This window comes from Cynocephalus volans, chromosome 4 (genome assembly GCF_027409185.1).
Source record: "Cynocephalus volans isolate mCynVol1 chromosome 4, mCynVol1.pri, whole genome shotgun sequence".
NCBI classification, from domain to species: domain Eukaryota; kingdom Metazoa; phylum Chordata; class Mammalia; order Dermoptera; family Cynocephalidae; genus Cynocephalus; species Cynocephalus volans.
In genome coordinates, this window is record NC_084463.1 from 4,263,285 (window position 1) to 4,279,289 (window position 16,005).

At 41.4% G+C, this 16,005-nt stretch overlaps 1 protein-coding gene and 1 non-coding gene across 2 annotated transcripts in view; both read left to right on the forward strand.

The window, feature by feature from the left end:
• The first annotated feature begins 5,426 nt into the window (after positions 1 to 5,426).
• Positions 5,427 to 5,499, forward strand: TRNAV-GAC (transfer RNA valine (anticodon GAC)). Its single transcript has one exon. It is a non-coding gene; the product is annotated as a tRNA-Val (tRNA).
• A 2,295-nt stretch (positions 5,500 to 7,794) lies between these two features.
• Positions 7,795 to 16,005, forward strand: part of RAB39A (RAB39A, member RAS oncogene family) — a 30,336-nt gene continuing 22,125 nt past the window's right edge. Inside the window, exon 1 of the mRNA XM_063092394.1 lies at positions 7,795 to 8,021. Coding sequence (XP_062948464.1) covers positions 7,795 to 8,021 — 227 coding nt within the window. The remainder of the gene's footprint in view (positions 8,022 to 16,005) is intronic.

Genomic DNA, 16,005 nt, shown 5'->3' on the forward strand with positions numbered 1-16,005 from the left:
TAGTTTAACTAAGTGGTTTATTCCCATAGTTTATGCTGAAGACCTATCCCTAGGAAAGACCAAACCAGAAGAGAGCTGGACCTCAGACTCTCATCATCTATTCTTCCTGCATTACTCTCAGACATGACGCCATTGGCCTTCACTGAGGGCATCTACATGAAGCAGTCAAACTCACTGCCCTTCAGTTCCTTGACTTCCTCGTCTTCATAGACATTTTTCATATACACCACCTGAGGTACCCACTTTCCAGAGGCACATCCTGGAATTGCCATCACCATCACCAGAAACTGTACCACTTCCAAAATCACAAATCTATCTCAGCCTCTTTGCTGTGCATCCAGATCCTTTACCCAAGTAGCCCACTACCATAATTCTTTATCCTCATTCAGAGCACCTGTCCACTGACAACCCACCACTACCACTTTCAGTCTACCACAGTTTTCTTGTCTTCACTTTCACAGTTTTCTTGTCTTCGCCTTCCTTATCCATCTTAGGTGTCAAGGCTTAAATTTATAATCACTCACGTAATTTAAAAATTCAAGGGTACATCTTGCTTTGGCTATAGTTTGGTGCAGGAGATCAGACAATGTCACAAGAACCCAGATTCTTTTCTGGGTTTAAGAGCTCTGCTTCCTCTAAGCTGGTTCCATTCTCATGGCAAGGAGGCTGCACTCAGCCTCAAAACTCCAAATTTGGGCTGACCGATTAGCTCAGTTGGTTAGAATGCAGCCCTATAAAACCAAGGTCACAGGCCTGGATCCTGGACCTGGCCAGCCACAAAAAAATAAATAAATGAAACCTCCAAATCCAACCAAAAGAGAGACTCTCTTTTTTAATAGTTTTTATTTAAGTCCTGTGATTCACTAAGAATCACTAACAAGATACATACTTCACTCTTTCCTCCTCTAGCTTACTAGAATGTAGATATGACAGCTGGTGCTTAAGCAGCCACTTTGGAGGTGAAAGATGCTTCTAGAACATGGCAGAACAGCAATATAGACAGAGCCTGGGTCCCTACCTTTGCAAAGCTGCCCTGTTAGCCCTGGATAGCCCAATTTTATACTTCTTTTAAATAAAAGAGAAATAAATTTCCATCTTTTTTTTTTTTTTTTTTTAAAGATGACTGGTAGGGGATCTTAACCCTTGACTTGGTGTTGTCAGTACCACGCTCAGCCAGTGAGCGAACCAGCCATCCCTATATGGGATCCGAACCCGGGGCCTTGGTGTTATCAGCACCACACTCTCCTGAGTGAGCCACGGGCCGACCCAATTTCCATCTTTTTTAAGCCACTGTTATTTTGGTTTTTCTGTCACTCACAGCCTAATCTAATCCTAACTAATGCCAAATTGCATGGCATCAAGATAGACAGTGCTATTTTAGGAGCCACATATAGTATAAATAAAAAAAAGTAGGTGAAGGTAAATCCATCCAATGGTGACTAAAGCATGTCTAATCAATTTAAATTTTATTCTTTAAGCAATGTGTGTGAACATTCAGGGGGACTTTGAAATATTTTGAGCAAGGAGTAATATTATTAGATATTTTATATATTACAAAGAGTCTTCACGTAATAAGAATATTTTGAAGGTGGGCAAGACCAGAGGAATTGAGCTTGTAACAGTCTAGCAAGTGTTGGTAAGGGTCAAAATCAGGGCTACAGCATTAGAGAAGGCAAAGAGGAGAAAGATTTGAAAAATATACATATACAAAGTAGAATTGACCAGAATGTGGTCAGAATGAATGACCTTTGAAGCAATAGAGGAAGACAGGCACTATTACAAGACTACAACCAGCTGATATTAAAAGTGGCATTCCAGAGAGGTGACATTAAAAAAAAAAAATGCAGTTACCCATGCTGTAAATTTTTCATTTATCACTCCCGTATATAGTTCTCACAAAAGTTTGGAGATTTCATATGTGTGTCGTATCTGAATGAATGTGTATAGTTTATTGGAGTACACAGTTATTTAAATCGCTATTACATGTTAGTCGCCATTTGGATCAGTTCTTCCTCTTGCAGCAAGCAAGATATTTTCAATCTACTGCCTCAGGAATGCAAACGATCTGTAACTTTATCTTTCTACAACTCAACTTAGTCCTTATCTTGAGCCTCCATTCCACCTAAGGATATAATCTACTTGTTTAAGATATTTTTCCTAGTCATTATAGATTTAAACTCTGTCGATTCAGGATTTTTATCCCTCTCTTCACATTTGTTCAGGTCATTTAAACACCTGGATGTTTATATGGGCTCATTGGATCGTAGGTGGGAGTGGAATCGGACATTGGTCCAATTGAGAGATGACAAAGGCCTTCACTAATGCAATGGCTGTAGGGTCTTATTTTTTAAGCACAGAGGTGTATATAGAGGAAATATCACCAATCAGATGCCTCTCACTGCAAATATAACAAATAAAATAATGGCTACACATGTTAGAAAATTATTAATATTTTGGGGGGGGGGGGTTTTGGTGTATGGGGATCCAAACCTTTGATTGCTCTTTAACCAGCTGAGCTAACCAGCCAGCCCTGATTCATTTCTGATAATCTGTCCTATTCAGGAAATAATTGTAAAGACACAAATGGTAATATTTTAGAGTACTGAGAATGTCATATTTTCCAACCTGACTTCTAATTTCATTTTATTTTATTTTATTTTATTTTATTATTATTATTATTTTTTAATTTATTTATTTATTTTGTCGTTTTTTCGTGACCAGCACTCAGCCAGTGAGTGCACCGGTCATTCCTATATAGGATCCGAACCCGCGGCAGGAGCATCACCACGCTCCCAGCGCCGCACTCTACCAAGTGCACCATGGGCTCGGCCCTATTTTATTTTATTTTTAAAGGTGACCGGTAAGGGGATCTTAACCCTTGGCTTGGTATTGTCAGCACTATGCTCAGCCAGTGAGTGAACTGGCCGTCCTTATATAGGATCCGAACCCATGGCCTTGGTGCTATAAGCACCACACTCTCCTGAGTAAGCCACGGGCCGGCCCTGACTTCGAATTTTATGAAATCATATATCGGTTCACTCTATTCATGAACTCTGGAAAAACCCTCTCTCAATCAGTCCTATTAGCTAGCTGGATGAGACTAGCTAACCAATTCAAATTGGAACTTTGGTTCTAGTTTAATCAGTTCCTGAATGTGAGGATCTGGGTATTAGGGATATCGAGGATATTAATCACTTCATATGGATCCCTCAATAGTCTATCTCATGATTCTCAAGTAGAGCTACTAGAGGCCTGGCCAACTAGCTTAGTTGGTTAGAGTGCAGGCTTGTAACACCAAGGTCAAGGGTTCAGATCTCTATACCAACCAGCCAACAAAAACAGAAAAACAAAATGAAGTCAAGTGGAGCCACTAGAAAAACACCCAGTTCTGACATCAAGTTTATTATCAAATTAATCCTTGGTAGGAAAAAGTTATGAAACATTCAGTTCATAAATACAAAACTTGTAACTGATAACACCCTATCTTTGCTCTTCATAGCCATAAAATTTTTTCTTTAATTCCCATCCAAAGCCTTCAATGTTCATGTCTGAAATCAAATATCAGTATCTTTTTTACTTAAAGGTCAATTATCCTGATTTTGACTTCTAGAGGGAAACTTATGGAAACTTTAACTTTATTCAACAAATATTTATTGAGTTTCTACAGTATTCCAGATACTGCGCTAGGAACATCTGTGAATAAAACAGACCACAAAAAAATTTCTACAGTCATGGAGTTCACATTATCTTAGGGGAGACAGAAAATAGACAAAATTAATAAGTAAAATATATATTATGTCACATGGTGATAAGTGCAAAGAAGAAAAATAAAGCAGAGAAAGGCATGGAGGTACAATTTTACACAAAGTAGGGAGAGAAGGCTTCATGGAGATATGTGAGTGAAGACCGAATGAGGTGAGAAAGCATGCCATGTAATGAAGGGGAAGGAGCTGATCCAGAGGAAGCAGCAAGTGCAAAGGCTCTGGGGTGGCAGCCTGTCTGGCATGTTTGAGGACCATCAAGGAAGCCATTATGGTTGTTGTGGAGACATTAAGGGAAAGGTAGAAGATGAGACCCAAGAGGTAATGAGAGATCAAGGATTTTGGCTTTTGCTGTGAGGAAAGGAGCCATTCGAAGTTCTTGAGCAAAGAATGCGATCTGACCTTCATTTTTGCAGGATCATTCTAGCTGCTAGGTTGAGAAGAGCAGTGGTAACAGCAGGGCAAGGCCTAGTTAGAGACTATTACACTGAGCCAGACTAGAGATGATGGTAACTTGGTGGCAGAGGTGGAGGTAGTGAGCAATGGTTACAATCTGGGTATAACTGGAATGTACAGCCTACAGAATTTGCTGATGAAATACTTCGGGGGAATGAAAAAGAGTGGAGTTAAAGGCTGAGACTATTGCCCTAACTAGAAGAATGATATTTCCATTTACTAAGGTGATGAAAATTGAGAGAAGAGCAGATTACTTTTGATGTTTTCTCACTTGTAAATCATAGCACCCACATTGAGCATATAAAGCACTTCTTAGTGTTAAACATAGCTATCATAAAGAGCACATGGAGGATTTCTTAGCATATTAAGAGATAACTCACTAGCTTTTGAAAATTTTTTTTTCTTTTAAAAGAAGAGCAGTAAGGGGATCTTAACCCTTGACTTGGTGTTGTCAGCACCGTTGAGCTAACTGGCCATCCCTATACGGGATCCGAAACTGTGGCCTTGGTGTTATCAAGCACCACACTCTCCTGAGTGAGCAACAGGCCGGCCCTGAAATTTTTACTTTGATACAAAATAAATAAATTTTACATCTTTTTGCGGGGGGCGGGGGAGCTGACCAGTACAGGGATCGAACCCTGAGCCTTGGTGTGATTAGCACCATGCTCTAACCAAAAATTTTACATCTGGACCCAGTACACACATGTGTGCATACACACACACACACACACACACACACGCATTCACACATATCACTGAAACAAAAAATTCATGAAACAATCATCTTTATTATAATGTGTGCTGTACTGTGATGTTTTGTTTTGAATTCTGGAGTTACACACCAAATAGATTTTTTTTTTTTTTTTTTTTTTTTTAAAGATGACCGGTAAGGGGATCTTAACCCTTGACTTGGTGTTGTCAGCACCACACTCAGCCAGTGAGTGAACCAGCCATCCGTATATGGGATCCGAACCCGGGGCCTTGGTGTCATCAGCACCGCACTCTACCGAGTGAGCCACGGGCCGGCCCCAACACCAAATAGATTTTACAACCCCATTTTGGGAAATACTCAACCCTTTCAGTGTCCAGATGAGGAAGCAGAGACTCAGAGTGATATCAAAAGTCCTCCAGGGGCCGGCCCGTGGCTCACTTTGGAGTGTGTGGTGCTGATAACACCAAGGCCAAAGGTTCAGATCCCCATATAGGGATGGCCAGTTAGCTCAGTTGGGAGAGCGTGGTGCTGACAACACCAAGTCAAGGGTTAAGATCCCCTTACCGGTCATTTCTTTAAAAAAAAAAAAAAGTCCCCCAAAGTTAGTAACGATGCTGGACTAGAACCCAGGTCGCCTGACTCCTGGTTCAGGGCTTTGCAGAACAAAACGAGGCTAGATTCTCCTGTCCAGTACTTCCAATATTTTCACTTTCTTTTAAAAATATATATCAAAACAGAATTTCCTGAATAATAGCTTTAATAGCTTTCTTAAATGTGCCCTACCTACTTGCCTTATTTCTTAATCTTAAACTTTTATAAACACAAATATGCCATCACATTTTAATTAAAATATTAAATTATTTATACTCAACATTCATAATACAAATACACTTAAAGTTATTCATGGATTATTCAAAGGCAAATTTTAGTAATAAAATTAATCAAATTTTAATTCATGGTGAAGCTCATGAGGTTGTGTGCATACTGCACATATACAGAAGTTCAAGTAAATACAGAATTATGGTTAACATAGTTCATTTCAACTCAATGCGCATTTATAGAACATTTCCTATGTGTTAGTTGTGTATGTGCTGAGAAAATAATCAATTAATAAGTCCCTCTGGCCTTAAGGAATTTACAGTCTAGCAGGTTATAGTCAAACCAATAGCCATAATTCAATATGAGATATGTTATAAAAGATATAATAGACATTATAGAAGTACAGAGTACTCTTTGCTTAACTGCTGTAAGAACACAGATGAGGAAGAAATTGACTCTCCTTGGGGATATAGATGGTTCAGAAAAACTACAAAGGGGAGGCAATATTTGTTCTGAGCCTTGAAACATGAATAGAAATGTGCTGACCAGATGAAGAGTGAAAGGGGCATAAGGAGAGGAGGGAACAGCATGAAAAAAAGAAAAAGTATAGTGTGAAAAGCATGTCACATAGAGGAATCGCCTGACTAGATCGTAGACTCCTTATTGCGACTGGTAGTAATGACATGATTAGGTACTCAGACTTTATCCTAGAGCAAATGCAGAGCCATGAAAGGTGTTTATAATAAAGTAAACTGGAAGCAATGTAGAAACTAAATGGGACACTGTTATGGGTTGAATTGTGTCCCCTCGAAAAGCTATTTTGAAGTACTAACCCCTAACACCTCAGAATGTGACCTTTATTTGGAAACAGATGTAGTCAAGTTAAGATGAGGTCATTAGGGTGGGCCCTAATCCAGGCAGGGGATTATACACATCCTGGAAGGAGACACATCTTTCTCCAAAACAAGAAAGGAAAAAATGACAGCAGAAGTTTGGGTGTGTGCAAGAAAAAAAGTGGAATTGTTGAAAATTTTATTTTGGCACACAGACTCTTTAAAACTGTTTGACCTTTTAAAGATAAATCTTGAATTCACTATTATTCAATTTGAGGAAAGGCACGAGAAAGTAGTAAGATCTAACCAGAATATAAGTTCTGCTTTGTTTACTTAGATCATTGCCCAGACACAAGCTAAGCAGAGACCACCTGTAGGCTTTAAAGCTTTTATGAGCATCTCAACGTTTCACTTTTTTTTCTCTCCAACATTCCCCGGGCTGGAGATCCCCAGAGAGTATGGAGATGATACTCGGCGTTTTTTCTCAATCTTCTGAAGTATTGAAAGCGGTGAAGAAGAGGTTCGCGGCAGCAGCGATGGCCAGAGCCCGTGGTAGAAGGATATAGAGCTAGTTTTGTAAATTTATTTAGAAACCGTTCTCAACTCCTTCACTTTAGAACGCCTCAAAAGGGCCGCTCTAGGAGGCTAGGAAGCAGGAAGCCGCCAACGAAGATCTTCAGAACTGGTAAGTAAAAACACGGACCAAACAAGCAGCGACAGCAGTGACGCCAGTTATGGCCTCCGCGACTTCCGAAATCAGAGCCCTCATCTGCCCAGCCCGCCCTGACGCCTGTAAGAAACGACTCTCACTTTTCATTGGCTGACCCGCCCAAAGTTGAGCCCTTGCTTCATTTTCATTGGTTGTTGCTGCCGTCACGTCCTTTCTCCACCCCCGCTTTTCCGTCAGGGCCCAGTGAGCTTTGGGGGACAGTGATTTACAGCGGCCGGGGGCGGGAGTTAGCGCGCGGCTAGCCGGTTTCCCCCTCCCTCCGTGCCGCGGCCCCCACCCCGCCCCCCGGCCCGAGGCCCCGCCCCCAGATGGGCCGGGCCCCGCCTCTCCCTCCCGAGAGGGCGGGGACCAGGCGGCGGCTGCAGCCGCAGGAATATGCTGGAAGCCGGCGTGCGAGCACCCGGGAGGTGCTGAAGGGACAGTTCCCGCCGCGGAACTTGGTCCCTGGGTGGGGCGGTCGGCAGCCCACGGGGCACGTGAGCGATGGAGACCATCTGGATCTACCAGTTCCGCCTCATCGTGATAGGGGACTCCACCGTGGGCAAGTCGTGCCTTCTGCACCGCTTCACCCAGGGCCGCTTCCCCGGGCTGCGCTCCCCCGCTTGCGACCCCACCGTCGGCGTGGACTTCTTCTCCCGCCTCTTGGAGATCGAACCGGGCAAGAGGATCAAGCTGCAGCTCTGGGACACAGCGGGACAGGAGCGGTTCAGGTAGGGCCGCCGCGCCCGGACCTGGGGGACTGCGCCGCCCCCTCCGCCCGCCCGGGCACCCCTTCCCCAAGCACCCGGCCCTTCTCTCTCGAAATTGCATATACTCCATTCTCGCTTCCCCTTTGCCCCTCCTCTTCCAGGGACGACTTCCTCCTCCGCAATTGTTCACTTCTTTCTTTGGCGCCCATTTCCTGCACCCCCTTTCCGTCTTTCCTTTCCCGCCTCAACCAGGGTCACCCTCGCCGCCCCCCTCTTCCCCAGCTCTTTCTGCCCCTGCTGGTATTTTGATCCCCTTCGGCTCCCCCGCTGCCTTCTCCCCAAAGTCGGCTTCCCTCGCTGCACGCACCCTGACCCTGTTAGGTTCAGCTCCAAGCGCCCCCTTTCCTGCCCTAACCAAGCTCCCCTCTATGTGGCCCGGGAGAACTGCGAAGTAGGGTTCCCAGAATCGTGATTGATCCTTTAGCTTCACTGCAAGCAATGCTCCAACCCAGGTTACAGCATGAGCTCACTGGGATGGTTCACAGGCAGATGGATGCGGTAATGGTTTGAACAACTTACAGCACCGAATGTGGTTATCAGAAATACTGGGCCATGACCCGTAGGATTGGGTCTTGTAGGGCAACTAGATGCAACATCAGGGACACTGGCAAAGCTGGGCGATTTTGTGTGTGTGTGTGAGTGTTTTTTTTTTTTTTAAGGGTTGAGTTGCCTTTAGAAGTTTGTCATCATCGGTGCTTTGGTGGGAAAAAGATATATATTGAGATTTGCCAGTAACTTTTCCTTTATTTTACTTCTGGTCTGTACTAAACGTTCCGGAGTGATAATAGCATGGAAAATACATTTCTAAATAGAGGAGGGATCCAAATGAATAGTATCATTCTAAATATCCACTAGGAGTTCACAAAGGCGACTCATTATGTAAATAAAAAGTAAATGAGATTGTATGCATTTCCTGTATATTAGAGATTGAAACAGATTTAAAGCACATTTTAAATTTCTAGGATTCAAGGACACTTTTAGACGAAGGCAGGGAAGCTGATATTTTGTAGCATTTTGTTTCTTAAAGATGGCATTGTAAATTGAGACTCATTTAAGCAAGTATTTTGCATTGGTCAGCAAGTATCTGCTTGTGAAATACAGTACTCCACCAGGGGACTTCCCAAACAGGGCTTTTCCTAGCCCCCAGCCAGCATCCATTCCGAATGAGATCAGCCTACATCTGTGAAAATGGTCCAACAGTCAAAGTTTTGGCTTCCATTCGCAGATATGACACTGAATCAGAGAGATAAGTGAACTGCTTAGCTTGTGTATGTCTTAGTTTTCCTGTGTGTATAGTGGAAATTACAGTAAGGCCAGCCCTTCAGAGAGGTGTTAAAGGTTACTGATTTGATTTGTACAATATTTAGAATTAAATGAATCAATTTTTTTCCTTTTCGAGAAGTCTCCTTTAATTAAAATAATTTTTCAGGGGCTGGCCTGTTGGCTCAGTTGGTTTGAGTGTGGTGTTAATAACATCAAGGTCCAGGGTTCCATTCCTGTTACCAGCAAGCTGCCAAAAAAATTTATTTTAATAAAAAATGTAAATAAAATAATTTTTAAAACGTCTGATTCCTCATCTGTAAAATGAAGGAGTCACTATGATTGCTAAGATTCCTTTCTAAGGCTAATTGCAAATTCCTTCACTTCTGATCTCAATCAGAGATGAGCATTCAGATATTTCAGCCAGAAAAAAAGCATATACTAATGGCTCTTTACCCTCTAAAGTGGATACAATAAAACCATGTTCTTTATGCCTTAAACTTCTAGCAACTACTTAAAATTGCTACTAAGGAAACAAAGGTAGTAAAATATTTTTGTGTCTAATTATTTCCTTAAAAATAGCTCCTCAACTTATTGACAAGAAAATAAAAAATAATTAATATGTTAGATTTTAAAGACCTTTCTGCTAAATAGACAATTGTTTTTTAATGCCTGTAAGAAGAATGTAAATAGTCATTTATTTTATATACATTATTAAAACCAGACAGTATCTCTCTCATAATAATGCAAGGGCATCTAGGGAATGTTTACTGACAATGAGTCATACTTTATTTTGTTTGGCTCTTTACCAAGGATACATTCATAAACATAGAAATATTTCAGTAGCTACCTCCAAATACTTGCTTTTCTCTCATTTAACAGAATGTTTCACCATAAAATTGCTTTTGAAATGACTACTGTTCAATCATTCTGTATTTTTCTTGAAGAAAATACAGATATGTGGGGCTGGCTGGTTAGCTCACTTGGTAGAGCATGGTGCTAATAACGCCAGGGTCAAGGGTTTGGATCCCCATACTGGTCAGCTGCCAAAAAGAAAGAAAGAAAGAAAGAAAATATAGGGTACTTATTTTGAATAATAGATATTCTTGCACATTTTGTTTCACAGCAAGGTGTTATAAGTCATGAAGATATATTCCTATCATTAGTCATAATCATACCATGAGGAATTTGTGGGAAATGTCATATTTGGAGGTTTATTAGTGATTAGACATAAACTAAAAAAAGGAACCTACTTTAGACAGCTCGTAAATTATCTTGAGAGCATAAACAAATATGTTACAGAGCAATAACATAGTAAGATGAAAATTATGATCATGATTAGCCTTAGTTTTCATTTGTTCAGATTAACATTGATAGTAGATGATAACTACTTGCATAAAATAAAAAAGAACAAAATCAAAGTGAAAATGTTTTTTAAAAACAGTATATATGTGAGTATACTATAAACTAATACAGCACTCAGAAGTTAAGTTTTTATTATTAACACTATGTAGTGGGTTGAATTATGTCCCCCCTGAACTCATTGGAGCTTGAACTGTGTTCCCCAAGTTTTATGCATTAGAAACTTGTCCCCCACTGTGACTGTTAAGAGGGTGGGAAATCCTATTACGGTAATTGAAAGGTGGAGCCTTGAAGAGGTGATTGGGTTGTAGGACCCTGCAGTAGTGAATGGATTAAAAATGGTGGTCAAGGGCATGGTTCTGAGGGCTTTAAAAGAAGAGAAGAGTCTGTCTTTCTCTCTCTGCTCTCTGTTTCTACCATCTTGCAATGTACTACCACATGGACTTTGGACTTCCCAGCCTTAGAAATTGTAAGCAATAAATGTCATTTTTCTTTATAAATCACCCAGTCTCAGGTACTCTGTTATAGCAACAAAAACAGACTAATACAGAAAATTGGTACCAGAGAAGTGGGGTGTTGTTTATAATAAATACTTGCAAATGTGGATGTGGCTTTGGAACTGGGTGTTAGGCAAAGGTTGGAGGAGTTTGGAGGAAGACAAAAAGACAAGGGAAAGTTGTACTGTCTTAGAGACCTATTACATGGTGGCAAGCAGAATGCTGATAGAAATATGGACTGTGAAGACCATTCTAAGGAGGTCTCAGATAGAAATAAGAAGGAATTTATTGGAAACTGGGGCAAAGATCATCCTTGCTATGAACTGGCAAGGAAATTGGCTGCATTCTGTCCATGCCCTAGGACTTTGTGGAAGTTGGAACATAGGAGTTGTGAATCAGAATGTTTGGCAGAAGAAATTTCTAAGCAGCAAAGCATTAAGGAAGCTGCACGGCTACTTGCAACAGCCTATGCTGAGTTATGGTGGCAAAGGCATGACATAAAGCTAGAATTTAAAAGAGAAGCAGAGTGTAAAGATTTGGAAAATTTGCAGCCTGGCCATGTGGTAGAGAAGCAGAGAGCATTTTCAGAGGAAAAATCCAATGGTGCTAAGAATATTAGTACAAAGGAAAGTGATTATCAAGAGAAGGGGGGAAAGGCCTTGAAGGCATTGCAGAAACCTCTGGGGTCAACCCTTCCATTTCAGGCCCAAAGGCCTAGGGAGGCAGAATGGTCTTGAGGAACAGGTCTGAGGCACCCTCAAAAAGCTCATTGCTCAGGGCCACCTCAGGAAGCTGCTTCTAGCACTGGCATCCCAGCAGCTTTGGCTGCTCCAACCGTGGCTAAATTGGCCCTAGGTGTGGCTAGACATGCAGCTTTGGAAAATATAAGCCAGAAGCCTTGGTGGCATCCACGTGGTGTTAGGTCTGCAGGCTCACAGAATGCCAGAACTGTGGAGGCTTGGGAGCCTCCACCCAGATTTCAAAGGATGTATGGAAAAGTTTGGGGGCCCAGGAAGAGATCTGTCGCAGGGGTGGATTCACCACATACAGCCTTTGCTGGAGCAATGCCAAGTGGAAACGTGGGGTCAGAGTTTCAGCAGAGAAACCCCACCCGCACCATGTCTAGTGGAGCTGTGAGAGCGGGACCACCATGGAGACCCCAGACTTGTGGAGCTACCAGCATGCAACACCAGGCTGTGAGAGCTAAAGCATCGCCTGGGACCAGGAAAGCCATAGAAGTGGAGCTTCCAGAGGACTTGGGGACCCAACCTCCATACCAGCATGCAGAGGACATTGAACATGGAGTCAAGGTACATGATTCGCCATCTTTGAGATTTAATGCCTGTCCTGCTGGGTTTCGGACTTGTTTGGGACCTGTTTCTCCTTTCTTTGGCCTATTTTCCCTTTTGGAATGGGAATGTGTACCTTACATTTGTCCCACCATTGTATCTTGGAAGTAGATAACTTACGTTGATTTCACAGATGGGACTTTGAACTTCGGACTCTTGAATTGAAACAAGTTAAGACTTTGGAGATGAAATTAATGTATCTGTATGTGAAAAGACATGAATTTTGTGGGGTCAGGGGCAGAATCTAGTGGTTTGAGTTATGTACCCCTAGAACTCATTGGAGCTTGAACTGTGTTCCCCTAGTTTTATGTATTAGAAACTTAGCCCCCACTGTGACTGTTAAGCGGGTGGGAAATCCTATTACGGTAATTAAAAGGTGGAGCCTTGAAGAGGTGATTGGGTTGTAGGACCCTGCAGTAGTGAATGGATTAAAAATGGTGGTCAAGGGCATGGTTCTGAGGGCTTTAAAAGAAGAGAAGAGTCTGTCTTTCTCTCTCTGCTCTCTGTTTCCACCATCTTGCAATGTACCACCACATGGACTTTGGACTTCCCAGCCTTAGAAACTGTAAGCAATAAATGTCATTTTTCTTTATAAATCACCTAGTTTCAGGTACTCTGTTATAGCAACAAAAATGGACTAATACACACTATGTTTTAGTGAGCATAAATGTTAAATTTCCATGTTAAGGAAACTCAGAATTACAGTGCTTTCATTAAAGATAGGAGTTTATCAGTTGGTTGGAGCACAGCCTTGTGACACCAAGGTCCAGGTTCGGATCCCCCTACCAGCTGCAAAAAACAAACAAACAAACAAAATGATAGAAGTTCATTTCTCTGGTGTAATAGTCTGAAGATGAGTGGTTCAATTTGGTGGAGTGGTTCTTCCCCAGGCACCAAGCAGGTACCTTCTAAGTTTTCTGCCATCCCTAGGACATTATCATCATCTGCGTGGACAAAGCTGGGCTACAGACACACTGTGTGTCAGCTCAGGGGAAGGGGAAAGAGAAGATTTAAACCAAGCAATATTCTTTTAAGCAAGTGAGGCCAACATGGTACAGATCACTTCAGCTCTCAATCTACTGGGTGAACATAGTTACAAGGCCACACTTAGACTGAACCACCATGTGCCCAGGAGGTAGGGAAGATGAATTTGGCATTGTGAGTAGGGTTGCAGGAGATTAGCAATGACCACTTTTTATAGTTTTTAATCATCATAGTGGAAGAAGGTTAGCAATAAAGGAAACAAGAATAATGTTTAATACAGTGTTAATAAAGATAAATATATTAGAGGTATGGAGAGCATTAAATGTAAGAATAAGTATTTTGAACTTTTCCCATAAAAAGCATTTAAAGTAATATGAATATAAAGTGAGATAAAGAAATAGCAGTGTTGGCTGCAGGAACAGGAAACCTCTAGGCTTAAAGACAGATTTGGCCTTTTGTTTCACATTGTCTGGCCTTTAGGGTGTTATAGTTATAGCCACTGGTTTAAAAGCTCAGAGAATAATGTCCTCCTCAAGTAGTGCTTTCAAGGTATATTCTGCAGAACACTCATCCCTTGTGATTCTTTTTAAATGATCAGTTCTGTGATCAAATAAGTTTGGAAATCCCTGTATTCCCATACAGCATTCTCTTAAAGTTTATATTAAGAGGCTCTACGAAGTATTGCAGCAACGATTCCTGTTTAACTTTGCTCAAAGTAGCATTTCTCAAATTTATTTGAGGGGCTATTTTTTAAATATGAAAATCTATGATAACTAGTGTTTTAAGGAGTGTAATTTGGGAAAGCCTCCATTGATGAGTTGCTTTAGTCACATTCTTTGAGCAGAACCACTGAACAATTAAGGTTTGGAGCAATGCAAAACTTCCAGACATAAGTTAATCAGCTAATTAACTTATCAAATGGCTATAGGCAGTAAGTGCATTGTAAGGGACAGTCATATCCCCCCCCCAAAATCTGGGGTGGCCCCTAACTAATACCACTAAATCTACTGGGCCTCTCTCTAAACCTCTCCTTGCTTTTCAAGCTCTTTTTCTTTAGTTTCTCTTCTGCTGTGTATTTTTCTTTGTCATGTGTATTATCCTTTCTCCAGCTTATTTTTATTTTTCCTTTACTCCTTTCATCTGCCTGTCCCTACTCATAGTTTACTCTCACCCTCTGTCTTTTTCTCTCCCTCATTTTTATTTTAATGTGTCTCTTATTCTCTCATTTCCTTTTAGCTTATCTACTCTTATCCATCTGGCTCCCTTATGTCTGTTTTCTCCTCTGCCTGTTTGAAACATTCACATGAAGGTAATGTTTCAAAGTGGTTTAATTTATGTTCTCTGTTCTTAATTTTAAAAGCAAGCAACACCAATATTTTAAATTTCTCCTTAAGAGATTTTTTTAAATCCCTAAATTAAATAGTTTTGGGGGGGTTTTTTTGTTTTTTGTTTTTTTAAGGTGCTTATTTGTATCCCCACCCTCCTTACTGAGGTTTTGTGGTCTTCAAAAAATAGATTTTCTGTTCCCGGATTGGTGAGTTCATAATTATGAGGCAGGACAGAATAGGAACACACCCCAGGGAGGCTGCTTATAAATATTTAGACTGGACAGGCACCAGCAGTTAATGAATGCATAATGAGCTGATGACAGTTTAACCACCCTACCAATCAGCATGCTATGCCTGGAGCTTTGAGTTTACAAAAATCGCCTCACCTGTGCACTAGAAGGAACAAAAGTGCAGACGACCACTATATGACCTTCCACCCTTGACATTGTGTCTCTAATCTGTCCTGTCTCAATTCCTCCCTGAGAAAATTTGCTCCCATAAATCTTTCGGGGTGCAGAGGGGCATAGATCTCAATCCACTAGCTGCTTCCTGCTGGGTCGGGGCAGTTGTCCCTGCCTGTTCCTGGGAGCAAAAACTCTCTACCTAGACTGTTGAATGGCCCCAGGGAAGGCTCAGGCATGGAGAGGCTCACTGGTTTGTATTCTTGAGGCACCATGATGGAGTTTGGAATGGCAGTCTTTCAGGTCGTGCTCTCCCAATGCTTTGTTTCTATATGCATACACATTAAAGATTGCTATTTCTTAAAAAAAAAAAGAAGTATGGAAACTCCAACAAAAGTTTCGTTCTCCAACTCTGTTGGCTCCTAACTCTCAGTTTCTAAGCCTCTTATTCAAATCCTTGAAAGAAAAAATCACATTGGCTATTTAACTCGCCAGTGACTCAGCTCCCCTGAGCTGAGTATATATAACCACAACCTCAATGTTGCATTGGTATATGAAAGTGATTACACACCCCGAAATAAACTAAATATTCTATTCCAAATGGGTCCTGGGCCTGGTAAAATTGTGAAGTAGGTAAAGCTCATTCTTGGGGCATTTCAGGCCTTTCCACCTTTCTTCTTTATGTTTTTGGGTAGTGAGACCTTATCCTTCCCTTCTATTCTCCCTCACATCTCAATCAAAACACCATCTCTTAATGCTCTATA